This window comes from Phoxinus phoxinus (genome assembly GCF_949152265.1).
Source record: "Phoxinus phoxinus genome assembly, chromosome: 6".
Classification (NCBI taxonomy): Eukaryota; Metazoa; Chordata; class Actinopteri; order Cypriniformes; family Leuciscidae; genus Phoxinus; species Phoxinus phoxinus.
This window is the reverse complement of record NC_136881.1, coordinates 40447573-40471256: the sequence shown is the minus strand read 5'-3', so window position 1 is coordinate 40471256 and position 23684 is coordinate 40447573. Positions and strand designations below refer to the sequence as shown.

Below are 23684 nucleotides of genomic sequence, written 5' to 3'. Positions count from 1 at the left end.
TATTTATCCGGCTTTCATATTATGTATAAATCTCAATTTCAAACAATGTAACCATGTGATTGGTTTTGTGGTCCAGGGTCACATAAAGATTTATATAAAATAGAGCAGCAGTGTTACAAACACTAACGGCAACTTGACCTGTTGAGCAATTGTGGTTTTTATTTCATGTTCCCTATGAGTTTGCATGTGCAGGCTGATAACGCCAGATAACAGCACATCGTTCCATGACAGAATGATCCTGCATTGATGGTACAACTATAATCGCACAGGATGATCATAGTGAATCATTGTTCATGTCCTCCACCCATGTTACTCAATAACTGACAGCAAAGATGATGAAGATGATGATGATGCTGTCTTTACTGAGGGAGGGACTCAAGTGAGGATGAATATATTGAGAATAAGCGTCTGATATAGTTCAGATACAGGCATGATGCGCGTGGACTCGGTGTGGCTGGCGGCTGTAGTCGTCTCATTACCCCTCCTCTCCCTCTGCGTCCCCCTGTGAGTATAAACACACACAACCGATGCTTGTTGACTTGTGATCAAATGGATTTAAAATATTACTTAAAACAGCTGTTAAGGTCTTTCTCCATCTTTAAAAACATTAGATCCCAGCTACAGGATTGTTGTGTCTTGTATTTCTGCTTTGGCAAAGAGCTTCTGATTAGTCCAACCAAATCACTCAGAACAGAGTTAGATAATTGTGGGAGTAAATTTAACTGTTAAATTGTGTTAAATGAATAGTTCACTTAAAATTTTTAATTCTGTCATCATTTACTCACCCTCAAGTTCCAAACCTGTATGAATTTCTTCCTTCTGTTGAACATAAAAGAAGATATTTTGAAGATTGTCAGTATCCGGACAGTTGATGGACCCCTTTGACTTCCATAGTAGGAAAAAAAAAAACACTGTAGAAGTCAATGGGTCCATCAACTGTTTGGTTACTCACAATCTTCAAATTATATTTGTTTGTGTTCAGCAGACAGAAGAAATTCATACAGGTTTGAAACAACTCTTCGAATTTACCTTTTTAAGTGAACTATTCCTTTAAACATACAGTACTGTATATAAAATAATCTCATAAGATAACTTTGGAAGCTCTAATTTTCAGTAAATAATAAATGATTATGTGCTGTATCCTTTGTAAAAGTGCTGTGAAATGAGACTGAGATATATTGGTAACACTTTATTTTAGGGTCCAATTCTCACTATTAACTAATTGTTCATTAGAATGCATATTAGTATGATATTGGCTGTTCATTAGTACTTGTAAATCACATATTAATTCCTTATTCTGCATGACCATATTCTACATCCCTTGATCCACCCAATACCTAAACATAACAACTACCTTACAAACTATTAAAAAGATGTAATCAAGAGTTTATTGAGGCAAAAGTCGTAGTTAATAGTGAGAATTGGACCCTAAAATAAAGTGTGATCGATATATTCTTCTGTATTCCCACCTGCTCCTCCTAAATGAACCTGTATTGTTCAGCTACATTCTCTCGGCCCCGAACCTGCTGAGAGTCGGGTCCCCAGAGAAAGTGTTTGTGGAGGCGCAGGACTATTCCGGAGCCAGTCTGGATGTTAAAATCTCAGTGAGAAACTCTAAAGATAAGCGTGAAGTGGCGAGTACATCAGTTGCTCTGACATCTGCCAAGAACTACCAGGAGCTGCTTGAGATAGAGGTGAGAAGGTTGTCTATGCGTCAGAAATGTCAGATGCATATCAGAGAGGATGTGTTTTACAGTGGACTTTAACCGATGGATGGTAGTTTGCTTTTTTTGGGCTGTGTGTGAACAGTTTCAGTGTGTTGTTTCTCAGTTGTCCGTGTATCGTGTGCCTGTAGGTACCTGGTAATGCATATTCCTTTGAGAAGGGAGTGGAGCAATATGTCATCCTTCAAGCTCAGTTTCCACAGAAGCTGCTGGAGAAACAGGTCATGGTGGTTTTTCAATCTGGACACATAGTTTTACAGACCGATAAGACCATCTACACTCCAGACAGCACAGGTGGACATATTTGCTGTTCTACATTTGTTTGTTGTTGAGCCAGTTTTGTCTCTTGAGATCTTAGATGCAATGACAGATGTTTGTCTTCTCCTTCTAGTTTTTTACAGGGTGTTTTCACTGAGTCCAGGCATGACACGGGCCGTAGAAAGTGGAGTCCGAGTGGAGATCTTGGTAAATGTTCCCTCCGTCTGTGTATTTGTGCGTATTACAGTACATTGGGGTCCAAAAGTTGGAGATCACCGACATTTCTTTAGACTTGTGTACTCTACAGTGAATGTGAATAGCTGATTTTGTTTGGTTGGGCATGCGAGTTCAAATTTGTTGCACACAAATATGTTTATATGTGTTCGTCAATTTCAATGCAACTAGAGAATTAATCTAAATCTTCAATGTTGACAGACACCTGATGGCATCAGCCTTCAGAGCAAATCCGTTTATCCCGATGGAGGACTGGTGTCAGGAACATTCAGCCTGACTGATCCGGCCAGGTGAGTATCCTTTACTTCAGTCCTTCAAATGTATTGAAGATACTTAAAACCTAATATTGCTGAGTCAGTTTATTAGCACTTTCCCAAAAATAGAGTACTGTACAAATTGGTGTCCCATCTTTTTGGCTTTATTGCTTAAAAATCTCACATCCTTTGGAAGTAGAACCATTCAATATTTATTTTGAAAGTAGACTAAATAAATTGCAAAGCTCATTTAAAATAAATGATATGATATCATATGATAATATAATTTTCTGAAGAGTAGGTACCTTTTTAACTGACCCCTTTTTGAAAAATGTTGTACCTTTTTGTGGAAAGTACCAGTTCTTTTAATAAGATTGTGACTTTTATTAGCCCAGGGATGTGGAAACTTACGGCGTGGCACCAGAACAGCCCACAGACAAACTTCTCCAGTGAGTTTGAGGTCAAGGAATACGGTAGGTGTCTCTGGATGGGTCTTTGCGAGCTGTTACGAAAGAGCATTACACAATACACCCATGACATTTGCAATCCAGTGTTATCAACTCAGGTTCTTCCCTTTCCTCTTGCAGTCCTGCCCAGCTTCGAGGTCTCTTTGAGACCACAGAAAGCCTTCTTCTATGTGAACGATGGCAGTCTATCAGTCGATATTGAAGCCAAGTACAGCACTTTTTTTGTACTGAATATTATGGCTATATGCATGTTTTCTAATTTAATAGCTAGCAAATATAAATACAGTTGTAAGTGTTTTAGAATATATTAGCTATTAAAGTATAAGTGTGTGTTTGTGTATTCTAAAGGTATTTGTTTGGGGAGACCGTCGATGGTCATGGATTTGTTGTATTTGGTGTGATTACTGAAGATAAAGGGAAGATAAGTTTACCAGGCTCCTTACAGAGAGTGAAGGTATTACACACACAAACACACACACACACACACATTTGTGAAAATACCAGAGATTTATATTAAACTTAGATTTTAGGATTATTTTCTCCATATATGAATAATTTCTGTGGGGTTTTTTCTATATAAAAAAGGCCCTCTTCAAGAATGGCGTAAACTCATAAACACATGTCTTACGTGTGTATAATTTCTACTTAAACATATGCAGACACACACACAAAGTATAATGAGTCCATATATGACAGTTGATAGTTGACAAATACAGCAGAAATTGCACAGATCTGATCAAGTTTTCCCGTTGAATGTCAGATCTCTGATGGAATTGGAACTGCAGAACTGAGAAAAAAACACATCCTTGAGATCTTCCCAAACATCATGCAGCTTGTTGGCCAATCACTGTACATTACAGTGAGTCTGCTGACCGACACTGGTAAGAACTACACCATGTCTGGCATACCTTCTTCTTGGACAACAACGTGGACATGTTCAGGCCTCAGAAATATTATGCAATGTGCATGTGTTAATTTCCGTTTATTATCGTACGCATGTGTGTTTCAGGCAGTGAAATGGTGGAAGCTCACAGGAGAGGCATTCAGATTGTGAAGTCACCGTACACCATCCACTTCAAAAGAACACCACAATTCTTCAAACCTGGGATGCCCTTCGATGTCTCGGTATAAAGCATAGGCTAAAAAGCAAAAAACATGATTTGATAACCTTAAGAGCAATCTTTAAGTAAATATTACTGTGTTCCTTATTTTTTGTTCTGGGTTTTGCGTTAAGGTCTATGTAACAAATCCTGACCAGACACCTGCTCAAAATGTGGAAGTGGAGGTCAATCCTGGAGGGGTCAGAGGTCAAACAAGAGCCAATGGCATTGCAAAGGTTACCGTCAACACTCCGGGACGATCTTCTACACTGGAGATCACTGTAAGACCTTCCATCTCAACTGCACTGATGTTCAGTCAGATTAACAGATGTTAAAAAAACAATGGAGTATATTAGAGCACATCAGATAACAATATATTGATTCTTTTCAGGCAAAAACCAAAGATCCACAATTAAACAACGGACAGCAGGCAGTAAAGACGATGACGGCTCTCGCTTACGTTCCCAAAGGCGGCTCCAACAACTACCTGCACATCGGCATTGATACTGCAGAGCTTCAGATCGGTGATCAAATGAAAGTCAATCTCAACACTGGACAAAGTCCAGGAGTCAAAGATCAAGATTACACATACATGGTGAGAGACAATCATGTCATGATTCAAGCAGTGAAAATGTTTCCAAAAATGTATTCAGTGTCTTTCATCTGTCTCATTTACAGATCTTGAGTAAAGGTCAGATAGTTCAAGCAGACAGGTTTAAGAGAAGAGGACAATCTCTAGTGACTCTGTCTCTACCTGTGACCAAAGACATGGTGCCGTCCTTCCGCTTTGTGGCTTATTATCATGTGGGCTCGTCTGAGGTGGTGTCTGATTCAGTCTGGGTCGACGTGAAGGACACGTGCATGGGAAAGGTATTTTGGCCCTGGTCATACAACACTGTGAATCGATCTTCATTTGTTTTCTAATTTGTTTTCTTGGCTCTCCCAGCTTAAAGTGGAAGTCTACGATCCTGAGAATGTCTATGAGCCTGGTGAAGAATTTGGCCTGAGAGTAACAGGAGACCCTGGGGCCAAGGTTGGGTTGGTTGCTGTGGATAAAGGCGTTTATGTTCTCAACAACAAGAACAGACTAACTCAAACAAAGGTTGGTAGATCCGAATTAAATCCTTCGATTGTACCTGGAATGAGGCCAAATATTCTTACCTAAACATATAGACTTCATCCACTTTGTCATTAATTCCTCCAACAGATCTGGGACGTTGTTGAGTCGCATGACACTGGCTGCACAGCAGGAAGTGGAAAAGAAAGCATGCAAGTTTTTAGCGATGCCGGCCTGCTGTTTGAGTCCAGCTCTGCTGGAGGCACTAGCGTCAGAAAAAGTACTTGCATTATTTACTTGACTTATTCAAAATTATCCACGTACAGACTTCACTATTATCAATGAATGAATCTGACTAATTCCAATTTTAAAACTGGTCTGTTCCAGATGCCGCATGCCCTTCTTCATCTCGAAGGAAAAAACGAGAATTGACCATGACACAACTCTTTGAGACTCTAGGTTAGAAAGCTGAATTCCTCCATTTACAACCACAAATAGCAAACCTCAAATTTTACACTCAGGGAATGATCCCAAGTTTAGGAACTAGGTTTCATTTGGATCAAAATAATTGTCAAGAAACTAGATGCATCATAGATGAATGGTTTAATGTGTGTCCAGTATGTGACTAGCATTTGACCAGCACTGTATCAAGTATTTTGTACTTGGCAAATTTGAGGATGGCATGAAGAAAGTGAGTTTGAGAAAGTACATAATTTACATTTTGAATTTTTTTGCAAGTTCAACACTAGAGAATTTGAGAGAGAGACCTTAAATTTGGCCTGAAAAACTTTGTAACTCGCCACAATTAGTGTGTCATTTATCATAACTTCTTACCATACAGTTCTAGGGGTTCATACAGTTCATGGACTCCCAGACAGAGATGAGAGCGATGGCAAACGAACAGAAACAATATGTGCCTATGCACCCTTGGTGCTGGCCCCCAATTTAATAAACATTTGTAATCAGTAGATGTAAAAGATAAGTCAAAACAAAAAAAGACTAACCAAATTTTATGTAATCAGTCTCTGTCCATTTCTCTTTTCTGATCCACCTCTAGTGAACAAGTACTCTGGCCTTGGGAAGGAATGCTGTATGGATGGAATGAAGAATATGGTTGATTTGAAATACACTTGTGAGGATCGGGCAGGATATATCGTGGATGGAGAGGAGTGCATACAGGCTTTCCTGCACTGCTGCAGGGAGATGACCAGCCACAACAAAGATTCGGATAAACAGAGAGAACAGATTCTATCCCGCAGTAAGAGCATTCTCAAAAATATACATATTTCAATTTAAACACTCGAGCAAATTCACCTGGACTCAAATCCTGCTTCAGGTGTGTCTCGAGCAGGCCGAGCTGTTACCAGTTGTGGTTCTGCAATTGCAGGAATTGATCGAACTGGAAAATTACCTTTTTTAAAGGGTTGCTTCTGTTTTGTTAAAATATCAATAAATCAACCACCCTTTCACCCACAGGTGAAAACGAAGAGTTTGTGAACTCAGATGACATTGTGTCACGTACGCTCTTCCCTGAAAGCTGGCTTTGGGAGGAAGTGGTGTTGCCTAACTGTCCATCAACTAACCGCCAGTGGTGAGTGTGACTTGCAGTTTTCAACAGTCAGTGCACAGCCAGTGATGATCCTGTTTAAGTAAAAGATGATCTCTCTTTTAGTCAAACAACCACCGTACCCAGAGATGGCCTACAGTTGAAAGACTCCATAACTACCTGGGAAATCACAGCCATCAGCTTGTCCAAGACTCATGGTACAGACTGATGTTGTAAACATACAAACCACTTGTCCATATTAAAGGAAATTCCTGGGAATTTTCCATCCTCATGCATTGCATTTGTGTTATGCTGTTGATTACCCCAGACATTAATTTCAATGCATCGCTCCATTTTCTATGTCCTGTTGTCCTGGGCTGAAAATGTTCGAGGCCTACAAAATATCTCATGCTTTCTGTGACAGCTTGCTCTCTTTTTTCTCTACAAAGGTATCTGTGTGGCAGATGTTCATGAGATGATAGTGATGAAGAACTTTTTTATTGACCTAAAGATTCCATATTCAGCCGTTCGCAACGAGCAAATTGAAATCAAGGCCATTATCCACAACTTTTACAACAGAAAAGTAAAGGTCAGATTGGAAGAATGTTTTACTATGACAAACCTTATCAGACAGGCGCTCAGCAAGATGACAAAATATGCTTTGGCTATTACCAGCCCTCCTTTCTTCTTAAGGAGTATGTGATTTTCATTTATTGTATTAGGTACGAGTGGAACTGAAGGAAACCAAGGACATCTGCAGCCAGGCCAGTAATAGAGGAAAGTACCAAATTGTAGTGGCGGTAGATGCTAAATCATCATATTCAGTACCTTTTGTCATTGTCCCAATGGCTTTGGGACGCCACGCAATCGAGGTGAAGGCATCTGCCTCGGGACGTGGAAGCGATGGCGTGAAGAAAGACCTCCTAGTGGTGGTAAGAAAAAAACCCATCTTGATCCGAAAACAAAAAGACAGTATATAATTTGCAGAGTGTAGGTTTAACATACTGTGAACAGAACACAAGAGATGCCAAAACATGCAGACTCCATACAGGGACATAAAGAGATGGACTGGCATATATTCCCCACAGCTTTCCTCAAGGTTTAAAGAAAACGAAACATGCTAGTTGCAAATATGTATTATGTATTTTTTAAGTGTGTACTTTTACTACTATGACCGTTTATTCTGAACACAGAGAATTTGTTCTCTCACTCACTCTTCTCTTAATTTCTTTAGGCTGAAGGCGTTTTGACCAAACTTAATGAAAATCTACAGTTAAGTCCTTCTAAGAAAGGTAAGATGATTCCAACAAAACAAAGAAATGCAGACAAATAATTTTTTTGTCATCATTTACATTTTTGACTGAATCTTAATTTTTGGGTAATACCTGAATGGGAAATGTGTAGCCTCTGGAAATGATTGTCAAGGATATATATTTGTTTACCTTTATATGGGCATTTCATGAGTTGTTGGGAGTGTTTTCTTCACATTCAGTGTTTTGTGAATGTTTCTAGTTTTGATTTTTGTCTTGAGCCCTGGATGATTTCTTTGTAAATAATAAATAAAGGCCACACTAGTCATTCAAATTCCTGTCCTGCATGTACAAATAAGAGTAAAGCATGACTATACAGTTCCCCTTTTTCTGGAGCAGGTGGTGAACATGTGGAGGTTATCAGGAGCCTTATACTGAGGGACCAGGCGCCGAACACACCTGCGACCACATATGTATCAGCAATAGGTGACTCTTCTAACATCTGCTGTAAGTAAAACTAACTATGGCTTGGTTTTTTTTACCAGTATGTCGATCTCTTTGTGCACAGGAGATACGATCAGCATAACAATAGAGGCGGCTATTAGTGGTCAGGCCATGGGTTCCCTGGTTGTCCAGCCTGGTGGCTGTGGGGAGCAGAATATGATTGGCCTAACGATGCCTGTCATTGCAACACATTACTTGGATAAAACCAATCAGTGGCACACCGTGAAGGCTGGGCTTAGACAAACAGCTGTTTTCTATATTACAAAAGGTAAACTAAACATAAGACAGGAATGCAAACTATTGTGCTCCGAAACTTTTGTTTCACATTCTTGTATAGAGTCTGGCCATCTAATTGTGTTGATGTACAGGTTATAATCAACAGCTGGCGTATCGTAAATCCGACGGGTCGTATGGCGCATGGATTCGTCACCCAAGCAGCACCTGGTAACTGATATATTTCTCAATAGTTCTGCTTGTTTGGTAAGAACTATTAATCAGGCTTCAGGCATCTTGCCATGATTAAGACTAAATTTGAGTTGCTTTTCTCCTAAAGGTTGACTGCGTATGTTGCTAAAGTATTTGCCATGGCCAGTAACATCATAAACATAGACCAGAATGTGATCTGCTCTGCTCTCAACTGGCTCATTCTGAACAAGCAGTTACCTGATGGTGCTTTCAAAGAAGATGCCCCTGTAATTCATGGAGAGATGACTGTGAGTGAGACCTGTTTTAAACACTATGACACTAAAAAGATAGTTCACCCAAAAATGAAAATTCACTAATCTTTTACTCAACTTCATGTTGTTCCAAACCTGTAAGACTTTCTTTCTTCAGTGGCCATACTACTTATGTGCCATGTTTTAAGTTCTCTGAAGCCTATCATATTTTTGTTGTATGAACAGAACAAAATTCAAGTTGTTATTTACTGAAAATGTCATCTTCCATAACTTCTCATTTGTGCTTCCACATATTCAAACTTAGCACATACTGAACAACAAACACAGATGGTGGTTTGTCACTGACATCAAACCAGGTGTAAAACCATTACAAATTATGCAGCAACTTTTACCTAAATATATCTATCTATTAAGGTCTACAATGCAAGTGCAATTGCAAAAAAAAAAAAAAAATGACAATGAAGAAAAAATAAGCTTTTCTTAATACTTCTATTTACATTAGTTGAATTAGAAGTTGACATTTTGAACTCTTCAAACAAACAGAGTGAGTGTTTTCTCAGCTGATTAAGATGGAAAGTAGTTTAACATTGAAAATATTAAACAGCAGCGTTAACCTGCAAGCATTTATTTTACAATTTATCTTCTCAGTTTTAAGGTGTGGTTACCATTGCTCCGCCAAATTTAGCAGGCAAAAGAAAGTGGCATTTGATGCTACAAAATACCATGAATGAAGTACAAGAATAATGACAAAATAAACGTCCAAGGGTAATTCTACCAGTTATCAAACAGACCATCCCGAATTAACTGCTTTACAAACACTCTTAAATATTATTATATACATATATTAATAAAAGAGTGTTGTGTTGTACAAAAAGGGCAGAGTAGATGCAGCTTGCCCATTGTGGTTCTTTTGTTCTGCTTTGTTGCCAAGTCATGAGTCTCTACTCACACAGAAATCAACCTTCGAACCTTGTTAAGAAGCTTGTTATTTGTCAACAATGCAAATTTGTGTTGAGAATAATTTTTTTTCGTCACCAGAAGTTTATCTGGTTAAGTTCTTCACTGCACCAGTTCTTATTTAAATGACAGGATTTCACATACAAAATTTCACACAGCAATGGTAATTGTGACCACACGCCTTTACTTATGCATTATTTCTGACATCACTGTGACACAGGGGAACGTACGTGGGACAAACGCACAAGCGTCCATGACGGCATTTGTGCTCATTGCCCTACAGGAGGGGAAAAGTCTTTGTGCTCGCCAAATCTCAGTGAGTGGCTTTGAGTTAATATGCAACACTTGAAAAAAGTGACAAGTGTAAATATGTTTCTAGCTTCATTGAACTACATATCAGCAATGTTAATTTATTATATGTCATGCATGTAATTTATTCTCGCATTAATTCTGTTTTTATTCCTCTATAGAGTCTGGACAGTAGCATTTATAAAGCCGTCGCTTACCTTAGATCTCAGTTGCATGGCCTGACGAACCCATACTCAGTGGCTATGACATCTTATGCTCTAGCCAATGGAAACGCACTTGACAAGCAAGTCCTCTTGAGGAAAGCCTCAGCAGGTAAAGACAGCCTTTTCTTATGTTTATTTGTGCTTGAAATGTTCAGGTGTCAATGCTGCACCCATATCATCCTATCAGCATTAACATGTCTTGTTTTACCTGCATAATATACCAGCTGTCAAATTATGAGATTATATTAAAAAATCTTTATGGTCGCTTTCCCCCATGGTATGATCATGTCAAAATTGTGGCCAGTGAAAATGCTGAGTGGCTAGTACCTTTTAAAACCCCTAGCCACAGTGTCTGGTGAGCATAACAATGTTAAGCCCTGAGAATAACATATAAAATTTGTTCAAATCCATGAAAAGACAAAGACTCTTAAAAAAATTATAATTCTAAACTGTTGACCGGTAGTGTGTAATGATAACGAACATAAAGCATCAATGATGACATAATATAAAACTAAAAGTCAAGAAGTATAAAATGTGCTTGATGTCTTGTATTTTTTATCTACTCTATTTCAACAATAAAGCACAGCTGCTTTGGAACAATATTTATGGCGATAAGTGCTATACAAATCAAACTGAACTGGATTAACCCCGTACAGATGGAAGTCACTGGCCCGTGCCTGGAAGCAGTAGCTATACTCTGGAGGCTTCGGCCTATGCGCTCCTGGCTCTTGTTAAAGCTGAAGACTTTCAGAGCGCAGCTCCCATCGTAAACTGGCTCAACAACCAGAGGCGGTACAATGGAGGATATGGCACGACTCAGGTTTGTAGTGTACATTAAACATTGTATAGCTGTCCATACAGTAAGTTCATTATGCAACATACTTTTACATACTGATTTACTTTTTCAGTTTCACAGTTCTCATTACCGGTTAATTTCACATTTAGGGCCAGATTTACTAAACAGGGCAAATTAGTGTGAAAGCTCAATCCCAGAAAAGCGTCGATGGGACGGTTCTGCACATGATCGACTGACAACGCGTGAAATAAAGAACATAGACGCAGCCGGATCATTTCCATAATGACCAACGCAATCTACCAAGAGCAGCGCAAATTAGCGTCTGGTTTAAGACATGCGTTTTTGGGCGGTAAATGACGCAAATACCTAAGTATTGAGAAAGTGGTCTTAAACCTATATATTTTTAATGCATTTTTTATGCTAGATTTTATTACTAGATTTGATGATTAAATAATAAATAAATAGTAATTTAAGCAAATTCCTCACATTCTTTTTTTAAACTTAAATTCAAAATAACTCACAATTTCATGCATAACCCTTTTAATTCAACTCAAAATATCTAACATTGGGTGTATTTGCTTAGCCTGGCTCAATGTTAATTTTCCTTCAGTACTAGGTCTGGGTTTGCGGTATATTCTTGGGTTTTCTCCAGTCAATTTTTTACTGGTCCAATCAGCGAACAGAGGGAGTGTCTGAGAACGATGACGTTGAAGTTGTGCGCTAGTTTGAGTCGTCATACGTCACGACCAAACGTTAGCGATTGGTTATTGCAAATCCAGAGTGACTCTGGGCAGATCTAATAGTTTTAAACTTCAACAGAGTATCTGCCTACAAGGAAGTTAACGCTTGTCAATGGAGAGAGGCCAGACTCTCTGTACAAATGAAATGTACGAGAGTCTGGTAGAACCAGGCTAGTATTTGCCGACCTCTTGTGGGAAAATAATAATATAACATAATATTTCATGACTCTTGCCACTAGATGGCCTTATAGCTCTATATGGAGCAAATGAGCTGTTCCTCTGGGTCCTAAAGTCACTTCAGTGTGCATTCAGATACACATGAAGACATTATAACATCATTTTTTAGTTTGAATTTTGAGCATTTTTAGGGTTTTTTATTGTGTACTGAAGTATTCCTCCTAGTCCATTCATTCCTAAGGGGCTCAAATTGACCCGCGAGGGAAGGATGTTACTTTTTAAAATTTCAACCACAAAACCTCCTCAAATCGATACAATTGTTTGTGTGTATTCATGGTACAAGTGCTATAAAAATCCTTTGGTCTTGGATTGATGAACATTCAATCATTTTTTTGTAAAAAGGGAAGGATGAGGGAAGGATGAGGGACCAAACGAGCAAAACCTACACACGTAAAACAGATGAAACGTGTCTTCCCTTCCAGGCCACCATAATGGTCTTCCAGGCTGTAGCCGAATACAGGATTAAAGTGAAGGACATAAAGCAGTTAGACCTGGAGATGACCATCCGAGTGGACGGCAGCCGGCAGCCGATTGTGTGGAGGTTCAACAAAGACAACTCTCATCTCGCACAGACAACCAAGGTGAGTTTGTGCTGAGAGTGGAAAACGTGTTTGCACGCTACCATTTTAACGTCATTGAGTTAATAATGTTAATAATAAAGTCCTAAGATGTATATCGTACAGTCAGAAATAAATGCCTGTTTATGTCACAAGGTGCAGCTTTAATTTCACACAACAAGTCATATGGTTTGAGGAACTGTCGTGAGGAACATTTGATATATTTGATCAAGATGAATTCATTTACAGTGTATATTTGATATATTTGCATCAACAGCTTCCATCCAGCAGGCAGATCACCATCAGTGCCAGGGGTTCTGGAGAGGCCGCTGTAACTGTAAGTGACTGAAGAAAGCAATAATCAAAGATAAAAGCTGATAATGTACCAATACATCAGCCCTTGAAAAACTGTCTCTGCAGGTTGTGACTGAGTACTATGCAACACCAAAGGAGAGGATTGGCACCTGCAAGAACTTTGAGCTCGATTTGACTTTTGAAAGGGATGATCAAGGTCAGATTTTTGTGTCTTCAATTTTCAGACATGATCATAAATACAATATATTTCAAAATATAAAACATGTATGATCATGCTGGTCCTCACAGGTGTCATTATGTCAAAATGTTTTGCATAAAGACAAATGAGGCCTTGTCATTATATTTACTTTAGCTTACAATTAAAAGAATATTACAATATGTTGTGTATTGTAACCAAAATTAAATACTATTTTATAAAAAATAAAAATTGTCATGAAAGTACTATCAATGTTCCTAAGATAGCTTTGTTTTCTTGATGCAAAATTAAATGCATAATAAGATTAAAATATAATAAAATAAAAACAAATGTTTGCTTTTGTTTTGTTTTTGATGAAATGCCCTACACATTTTGTGATATTCACACATTTGTGTATGTTCACAATTGGCAGGTACTTTTATCCAAAGTGACTTACAAATGAGGAAATGTACTTACAAACAATTTCTTTCTTTTTAGTAACATATCGGGGAGCAACTGAGAGTTATATGCTCACTATCAATACCAGGTGTGCAAATAATGCCATTTTCATCACAATATTCTGTTCGAATCGAATAAGTTGATTTGCACTAAACAATATCTAAGTTCAGTGAATAATCCTTGAAAATGATCAAATGAATTACTAAATTTAACTAACATTGTGGACAGTCCAAACTTTTGGCTGGAATTACAGTACTTTATCATGACATTTATTAATTCTGTTAAAGCGGACGTGTGCATGTTGTTAGATGTTAATATATTCATCTTCACATGTAGAGGAGAGTTGGATAAATCTGTCTGAACCTCATATTTTAAATAGAAAGTCACATTTTCTTATACTCCACAGATATCTGTCTGCGGACAAGGACGCCACCATGTCTATACTGGACATATCATTACTGACGGGATTTGTTGTGGATGAGAATGATCTGAAGGCGGTATGGATCACTTTTTCATTATCATCACATTTGCTATTGTCTTTCACTTTCAATCCATGGGCTTTCAATTAAAATGTGCATTTAAGTACTGTGTTTTTTTTCCCCACTACCAAAAAATATGCATGGACTGCCCAATATTTATAGTTTTTTTAATTCTAGAAATTTTATAATTTCCAAAATGTACTTTTATGCTTATTTTTCTCACAATTTTCATAGCCTGCGCTTCACAGGGAGTTGCGGTCGCCACCGAGGCTAAATGCTGACATGATTTGCATTAAAGGTCATAAAGAAGCATACAGAAAATCTGTCAAACTCCACAAAAATAACTTTGTTCCTGTTTGTAGCTGTCAACTGGACGGGACAGGCTGATTCAGAAATTTGAGATGAACAAGCAGCTTTCAGAGCGAGGATCCCTCATCATCTACCTGGACAAGGTCTCTGTGGCAGTTTTACTCGGAAAACACTGATTTAAAGGGGTTGTAATGTTAGAAAAAAGTGAGACTCGCATCAACAGGATATGACCCAAAGTCCTAGATTACTCCCTAAATTACTATAAATAATAATTAGAGTAACACTTTACAATAAGGTTTAACATTATTTAACTACCGTACCTTAGTTAACATGAACTAAGAATGAACAATTCTTCTTCTGCATTTATTAATCTTAGGTAAAGTTAATTTCAACATTTACTAATACGTTAAAATCAAAGGTTGTATTTGTTAACATTAGTTAATGCACTGTGAACTAACATGAACAAATATTATAATAAATACTGTAACAAATGTATTGCTCATATTTAGTTCATGTTAGTTATTAACTAATGAACCATATTGTAAAGTGTTAGGCTACCATAATTACTATAAGAATGAATGCATAAATTGTATATTTTTAAAGTGATTACATGCTGTGACTTAATATACTTAATACTTAATAACATCTAATCAAAAATGATGTTGGGTAGCAGCACATCTGAAAGTGCACGAAAGAGGGCAGCATAAGGTATATTGTATTTTTTAGCGTCAACAGGAAGTAGGTTGAACGGAACATTTTTTTTTGTGTGTGCATTTATGACAGTTGTTTTTTGTTTTAACTAAAAATTAAACTTCAAAAGTGTGTGCTGTTTATGCTTGGCAGATTTCTCGTGGCAGGAGAGAGAAGATCGCCTTCAGGCTGCACAGGGTTATGAATGGAGGCTTTATCCAACCAGCAGCAGTCACTGTATATGAATACTACTCTATAGGTATGAAACGGATGTGCATGCAAACACTCTGACATAAATTACACAAATATTTGATCAGTTCACTAGGAAACTTACTGGTTTGCCAGACCCAACCATAAATGCTTCTCAAATAAGCTGTCTTTGATTGATGCATGCAAACTTCACAATGTGGAGCGTGCTGAAAATACTTCCTTAAAGCTACACTGTGTAACTTTTTTAGTTTATTCTTAGGTAAAAACACTTAGTTCTTTCAAAAATATATGTGCTCATTAATGTATATTTACTTCGTTCAAGTAATAAAGTATTCTCGTGAGTGTATAATATGCCATTGAAAATACCATAGACAGTATATAAACTGGACACAGCGACCCCATAGGTTTCAACGGAGAGAAATGAAGTCAATTAGAAGCACTCACTTCCTGATCGCAAGGCGAACTGCGCAGGCTCAAACTGAGCTTGACGACGTAGATGTGACGTGAGCCTGTCTGACAGCTGTCAGTCTTCTAGTCGCTGTGCCGAGAGAAATCTGAATCATTCCCTTCCGAATCTCGCAGAGACGGAGAGCGTGGGTATTTGCTGTCCATGAGCTAGCAACGGGAGCAACTTTATCACTCTCTATGGGCTTCTCCCTTGACTTTATGCCTCCACGTCCTCCCGATTGCTTGCGAGATTCTCTGCCTGTCCATACGGTAATTTTTCGACTTGTGCGACAGAGTCGCGCGGGTATGACGCAATCGTTAGCCTGTTTTTACAAAAACTGCTTCTACGGGGCCATAACGTAAGATACAAGGCAATGGAGCCTTTTATACATTTTCGTGTTTCTTTAGAAATAAACAATGGACAAACGGTGTCTTTAAACGCCTCAGATGTAAAGTTATTCGCTGTCAAAGTGACGCCAAAATGAATGGGAGTCAATGGAATGCTAACAGCAGGTGGGGGTCCGCTAGCCAATGGCGGCGCCCAGGTCGGCTTCAATATCTTTCGGACAGGCCCGGATTGGCTAATCGGGAGCACCGGGAGAATTCCCGGTGGGCCGGTCTGTTTTATTGGCCAGGAGGGCCGGTGTTGTTATGGCACTGGGTTGAATGCTTTCCCTATAGGCTCCAGTCATAGCGCATTTTATTATTATTTTCTCGCAGCCCCACAAAAGATAAAGCCAGTTGTTAAGAGATGTGCAAACAAAAAATAAGAGATACAAAACATGGATAAAAGGCGCAAAGGCGGCGCTGAAAAGGCCAGAATAATAAAAAAAATCGCTAGAAACTCAAGCGGCCAAATAGCCTACGAGTCAGAGCCGTACCCTTGAGGTATAACCTTGAGTGTATAACGTTGTGAAATAATTGTGAAACTCGCATATCGCGACAATAAACTACCTCATCATCTGAGCTGCTTCAGCACTCAAACACCGCTCGTCGGCAATGGCAAAATATTTGAGATGACCGATCAAAGCAAGCGGGATTTATGTTCACAGAAGCGCGAGCCGCGGCCGCGCTCGAATCCCAACGCGACGCTTCACGAGATAAGTTGCAAGTGGCTAAACTAAACAGCTGTTTTACGATAGAAATTTTAAACAACCGACATAAATAATCAGTTTGCAAAGACTGTATCAATCAAAGCTCAGCTTCGGGAAGGGGAGATTTACATGTAGCCTAAAGATAAAGAGACTGAGGGAAGAAGAATGAGAGAAGGAGATGTAGATGGGAGAGGAGAGCAGAGGAATAGCCTATTGCATACTGTGCTCAGAATGAGAATAACTTTATTACAATGGATTGCTATTTAACACAGATATGCATATGTTCTTTGCCAATGACAGAGGAAAAATAATATGCCCCCGAACCCCCCAGCAAGATCACTTTTGGGACCTTTGTATTTATAAAACCCTGTGTACGGCAATTGCACTGAATAGAAAATTATATTTTTGAAAAATACAATGAGTTACAAGGCTGTACAGAACAGTGCACTATTGCAGACTTATATACTGAGGGTTTAATTACATTATTTTAATATAGTCAGTCGGGAACTAAAGTGGGCCGGTCTAAGGCATGAAACTCCAGGGGTGAAAATGAGTCCCACTCCGGCCCTGCTTTCGGAACACTGCCCCCCTGGAAAATACATACGGGTGAGGGGTTCGAATGTCGGTCACCATGTTGCCCCTCCATCTTGAAAGTACATTAGCCAAAGAGGGACATACCCGTTAATTCAAGCTTCGCCTTTCACGTCTCCGCAATTCACTGGCACCGGCCCTGTTTTTATTTTTTCCTTTCCCTCTCCCTCGCACCTCCGTCACATCAGCTGATCTCTGCTCACGGAGAAAATGATATAGCCTACAATGTAAACGTTGCCTTACGCTAGTGATGTCGTACAATATACAGAATAACGATAGCACTGATAAAAGTTACTTTACTAAGATTAGCTTGCATTCGTCTGGGAACCTGATAGCTGATGTTAGCAATGAAATGGTAAAAAAATTACGAAAACATAAAACTATTATTCATTTTACACAATGTCATAACCTATATGTTATTGTTGACTGACACATTAAATTACTGCAAATTATAATAGTTTTCTAAAGTAACCTCATCACTTGAAGGAATACTCATGGACGAGGTCGAACTGGAAGGCATGTTAATCTTGGACTACATTGGCCACCGTAGGAGTTAAAACGAAATCGGAATTGAGAGGAACAGAAACTAATATTCACTGGATGGTCATATACCTTTTCACCGCTAGATGGGGGTAAAAATCACACAGTGTAGCTTTAATTAAGTTACATTACATTAGAAAATGTTATTTTCTTCTTCTTTTTTCTTCTTCAAGCTTAACCTACACAGATCACGCTTTCATCTCAGTTATAAGGAAACATGGAGAAAAAAAACGTACGGTTTAAACTGTCTTTGGTGCACGTGTGTGTGTGTGTGTGTGTGTACCCAGAACTGAGTTAACCTGACTCTTAAAACCTCCATTTAGGCCTTCATTTGTAAAATCGGTCTACTAAGGTAAATTATTTTTTTATATTTCTGTTAAGTTACAGAACAATAGCTGTATAAAACAATATCGTCCCCGTGTGTGTGTGTGTGTGTGTGTGTGTGTGTGTGTGTGTGTGTGTGTGTGTGTGTGTGTGTGTGTGTGTGTGTGTGTGTGTGTGTGTGTGTGTGTGTGTTTGGTACTCACAGAATCCTTGCGAACGCAGGAAAGAACAAAACCACTATTACCAGAAGAAAACGAACAGAATTTAAATTAAAATCGTCTTTTGTTGCCAGCACGCTCTCTTCCTTCTGCTCTTCACACCACGCGCGCGTGTTCCCGCACTGTAAAAATGAAAACATAGATTTTATTTATATCTAATTAATAAAAATGAGGCAACAGATTACAAGCAATTTTATTAATTAAATTTAACAAATTAGAATTGAGTAATAATTAATCAAATTAATTCCTTAAATGTTACACTGTAAAAAATAAAACATAGATTTGATTTATATTTAATTAATAAAAATGAGGCAACAGATTACAAGCAATATTATTAATTAAATTTAACAAATTAGAATTGAGTAATAATTAATCAAATTAATTCCTTAAATGTTAACCATTTAAAATGAGTAAAATTTACAAAATATATGTTATTGCCAACATTGAAGACACCTGATGTTAACAAGCAGAATCACTGAAGGAGAAAACCATAATTAAAGTCACCATTATGGAGATGAGTGTGTGTTTTAGTTGGGCTCTTCACCCTTAAATTATTACCTTTAAGTTTTTGTTTGGCTGCCGTACGTGAGTAATAACAGCCAGATGAACAAACGGTGATCTGATGGTGTTGATTGTGTTTTAACATAATCAATATTTCACAATCATTTGACCTAAATCACTGAACTCAAATGGAGTCCAATTTGTGACTCAAGTTAACTTTATTAACTATAGAAGTACTGGCCTTGTACACCATAATATTTTTAACTTTTACAATGTAATTCAAATAATTTCTAAAAAGTTTCTCTTGTACAAAAAACAAACAAACAGACATCATGAATCTGCCTGTGCATCTCAACAATGGTGACATTTATAAAGCATGTTGCAGTGCATTCTGGTTTGCACCAATCAAAACTCATTCATGGCTCCCATCATGTATTGCTGCATGAATAAATAATGAGCTCAGAGGTTGTCACCATTGCTGAGATTCATACGCTATATCTTGATGTCTGTGTGCGCCTAAAAAAAAACACATAGTTTTTATTATTATTAATTTAATCATTTGGATTTCATTGAAAAGGATAATAATATTATGCAGCTAGAATTAATAAAATAAATTTAACTCATAAATTGGACTCTACATGAGACCAGTGATTCAAGTCAAATGATTGTGAAATTATGAAACACAACCGACACCATCAGATCAACGTTTCCATTTGTTCATCTGGCTGTTATAACTCGTGTACAGCAGCCAAACAAAACTTAAAGTTATTAATTTAAGGGTCAAGAGCCCAACTAAAACACACACTGATCTCCATAATGGTGACTTTAATTATGGTTTTCTCCTTCAGTGATTCTGCTTGTTAACATCAGGTGTCTTCAATGTTGGCAATAACATATATTTTGTAAATTTTACTCATTTTAAATGGTTAACATTTAAGGAATTAATTTGATTAATTATTACTCAATTCTAATTTGTTAAATTTAATTAATAATATTGCTTGTAATCTGTTGCCTCATTTTTATTAATTAAATTTAAATAAAATCTATGTTTTATTTTTTACAGTGTATCAGCTTATTTACATGTTTTCCCTAATGGCAAATCCACATTTTTTTTTTTTTTGCAACCACAATATATAATTTGCATTACAACAGTAGGTTCATAAAGATAAAACTAATAACTATTTTTAAATTATGATTAACTCTGCATGTTAAAGTCCCATTCAAATCATGATACAGTAAAAGATTATTTATTTTACCCATGTATGACTCATTTGGATATTATTTTCGTGGCTGACCGCTATATCTCAGATGCTAAAACACAATAATCACTGTATACCTGTGTGACCCATGTCATGATTCCTCCATGTTTAGAAAATCGCTGTGTGAAGTTTTATCATCCGACCAGGAAGGAAGGAGCTCTTCAGAAAATCTGTAAAAATGATGTCTGTCGGTGTGCCGAAGGTAACGTGCATTTTGTTTTCATGAAAGTTTAAGTAAAGTTATGCTGTTAATCTACAGCAGGTTCATTTCTCTGTCTATTGCTGATACAGAAAACTGCAGTCTTCAACGGAAGGAGAAAATTCACGAAGCTCAGCGTAATAAGAAAGCATGTGAACCAAAAATAAATTACGGTAATAAATTATGAAAATTTAGGTTTTTTGTAGTGAAAACACACTGGAGCTAATGAGAATGTCTTCAGCATATACTTATAATGTGTTACAGTTTATAAGGCTGTTCTGGTGAGTGAAGATGACGACGCTTCAACGGTTTATTACAATATGAGGGTTGAAATTGCCCTCAAAAAAGGTATAATTCCTCACTCCAACCACTCTGTGTATACATACATTTGTAAATTGTCAATTTAAAGATAACGTTTCCCACTTATTTCAGCAATAAGTTTAAAGTGATATACTGCTGATATCTTGTTTAAGTTTAATAACCCACAGTAAACTCACAGCTACTCACATCTGGCCTTAATTTTATTTACAGTTTTTTGGGGAAACCAGATTTGATTGTTTTTAGTTGTGTTGTGTCAGTACAAACTCAGTGCCTCAAACATGTCACCATACTTGTGTATTTATGTTACAGTATTTAAATGTTGCTTATCTGTGTAGAGCCGGAAAGCGACGTGGAGGGGAAGCGGCGCACTTTCACCGTACAGATCTCATGCAAGGAAGCGTTGGATCTGAAGCGGGGTGAGAGCTATCTGATCATGGGCCAGTCTGAGGATGTACAGCTGGAAGGTGGAAAGTAAGTGTGGTTCAAAGTGTGTCCTGATCTGTGAAAGTGTTTCTGTATTCATGAGAGAGTGAGAAATATGAAACAATTTCTGAATGGTTAGTGTGCATTCACATTATTTGTAGACAATAACTATTATTAAACATTATTGGGGTATAGTTAATTGTGCCTGCTTGACATTTTTAAAGCACCGTTTGCATTGTTGTAATACTCAATTCACTGAAGGAAGTATGTAAGCCTTGTAATTTTGCAAACATGACAAAAAAATTGCATAGCATATACCCATATTGTGCATTTACACTGCACTCACACAAAAAGCATGTAGCTGTCTGTATTCATAATAAATAAATGCTGCTCTCATAGTCATTAGAAAATGCATAGAAACAATCTCATTTAAAAAAAATGCTAGCAACGTATTAAATCACACTAGAAACATGTTGCTAGCATGTTAGCAATGTGTTAATTTATGCTAGAATCATGCTAGCAACACGTGAAAACATGCAATGTGTTAAATCAAGCTAGAAAATTTTAAGTCCCCCTGTAGTCAATAATGGTATCCCTTAAAACACATATTTAATCACTAAAATTACATATTTAAATGTTTTTTCCTTGGAAAAAAAATCGTCATGCCTTAAAATATCTTGAATGTAACTCGACACTCTTGCCTCATTTAGTATAATCGGTTCTATGAATATGCAAATGAGCCCCGCCTTCACTCACTCACTCACTCAGAGATCCACTGGTTGACGATCACTCGTTGATCTGATTGGTTACAAGGTTGTTTGTGACGTCAGAAACACCAGCGATTTCAAACCGTGTTTTTGAGACTGTCTTTGGTTCACTGCAGTTTTAAGCAGAAAATACTCAGCAATGCTGTCGACTTATGAACTTACACATGGTTTGTCTTAAAGCATCTTAAAAACACCACATAGACATATAAACAACATTAAAAGCTTGATTTTCACCACAGGGGGGCATTAACAACTATGCTAAATAATGCTAGCAATGTGTTAAAACATTCCAGCAAAATGCTAAGTTAGACATTTCAATTTAGGAGAATAATCAAGGACAAAGGATTTCATTTATATGTTTTAGTTTGTCGTGTAAGACCTTGTTTAACATGCACTTCCTCTGCTTCCTCTTCAGAGGTCAGTACGCTCTCGGCGAGAGGACCTGGGTCGAGTTTTGGCCCAGTGTGGAGCAGAGCAAGACAAGCGCTGAACTCAAAGAAAAATACAACGGCATGTTGAGTCTCCAGCATGATCTGCTCTTCGGCTGCAGATAATCAGTCAAAGCGGCCCTAATGCCAGACCACTGCTTTTGATGACAAGATCATATATATTATATATACTATATCCTGTTACTTAGCAAATTAAATAATGTATACCAGCTTGGCAAATGTCCATAATAAAATAAGTCTTGCAAGGTCATCCATTCTGATTACTGTCCCAAAACAATAAACTTTTAGAGGGTACTGATTTAATATTGCACATATATTATATTATTTATAATCTTCACCATAGAGTAACCTTATGTTGTGTGATGAACATTAAGTTGTGTAATTTTCCTATAATTCAAGCTCAGAAGGATGTAAAATTCAGTTTCTTTGGAAGAAAATGTGCATTTGTGTTTAACACAGCACATCAGTCTGAAGTTCATCACCTCATAGTGACACTGAGCGCAAATAATACTCCGAATGGTTGTAACAACTTCATTTTTAATGCTTATCTTTGCTCTTTTTTTTTTTTTTACAAAAAGAAAGTATTGAAGATTCATTAATGTTTGAAGTAATTTTGTGAGTAAATTCACAAATATCTGTGAAGGCAAGAATTATTGTACAAATTTTCACCAGTATTTAAAGAAAGTCGCACAATGAGCTGTGTGAGGGCATTTATAACAGTGTTGACAGCGAGACCTGCAGCAAGTGCAACGAGAGGGAACTGGACAGAGATATTTATGCTAATAGGGACCGAAAACTGAGCCAGAGTGAATCAAGAGCTCAAAAACACAGTAAGACATTTAGTGTGATTCTAGTTGTTTATATTGAATAACAGTAATTTTCAACATATGTTCTTGATTTTTAACAGTGCACTTCTTTGATATTGGGAATATGTAAGGAACATGTTCATTATTACAAAGAAGTGCACTGTTAAGAATAGCCTTAAAATTGCCTAAAGCCTAACTATTTTAACGATAATATGTATTGCATTTTTTTTAAATGTTT

General features: G+C 37.5%; 1 protein-coding gene across 2 annotated transcripts; it reads left to right on the top strand.

The window, feature by feature from the left end:
* The first annotated feature begins 379 nt into the window (after positions 1-379).
* Positions 380-22884, top strand: LOC306999663 (complement C3-like). 2 transcript variants are annotated; one of them, XM_079614537.1, is made up of 41 exons: positions 380-504; positions 1502-1694; positions 1856-2018; positions 2116-2189; positions 2418-2506; positions 2861-2943; positions 3058-3145; positions 3286-3391; positions 3698-3818; positions 3947-4062; positions 4172-4318; positions 4429-4632; positions 4716-4907; positions 4984-5139; positions 5245-5374; positions 5482-5553; positions 6152-6352; positions 6571-6685; positions 6767-6858; positions 7090-7229; positions 7363-7572; positions 7875-7932; positions 8287-8376; positions 8459-8662; positions 8763-8838; positions 8948-9107; positions 10249-10344; positions 10499-10649; positions 11197-11360; positions 12736-12894; positions 13148-13207; positions 13291-13381; positions 13859-13907; positions 14226-14316; positions 14661-14750; positions 15451-15556; positions 20594-20683; positions 20773-20853; positions 20945-21028; positions 21337-21472; positions 22607-22884. In XM_079614537.1, exons 1-41 carry the CDS (start codon positions 431-433, stop codon positions 22743-22745), a joined length of 4941 nt encoding a protein of 1646 aa, XP_079470663.1. In that variant the 5' UTR covers positions 380-430; the 3' UTR covers positions 22746-22884. The 2 variants fall into 2 exon arrangements, with proteins under 2 accessions (XP_079470663.1, XP_079470664.1); XM_079614538.1 differs by having other exon boundaries at positions 382-504; positions 8290-8376.
* Positions 22885-23684: the final 800 nt, after the last annotated feature.

Bases quoted from the DNA above. Each gene is read 5' to 3' on its own strand.
- LOC306999663 (XM_079614537.1), top strand. From the start codon at position 431: ATGATGCGCGTGGACTCGGTGTGGCTGGCGGCTGTAGTCGTCTCATTA. The intron at 7,933-8,286 runs GTAAGATGATTC...CTTTTTCTGGAG, and splicing joins GTTAAGTCCTTCTAAGAAAG to CAGGTGGTGAACATGTGGAG. The intron at 13,208-13,290 runs GTAAGTGACTGA...CTGTCTCTGCAG, and splicing joins CTGGAGAGGCCGCTGTAACT to GTTGTGACTGAGTACTATGC.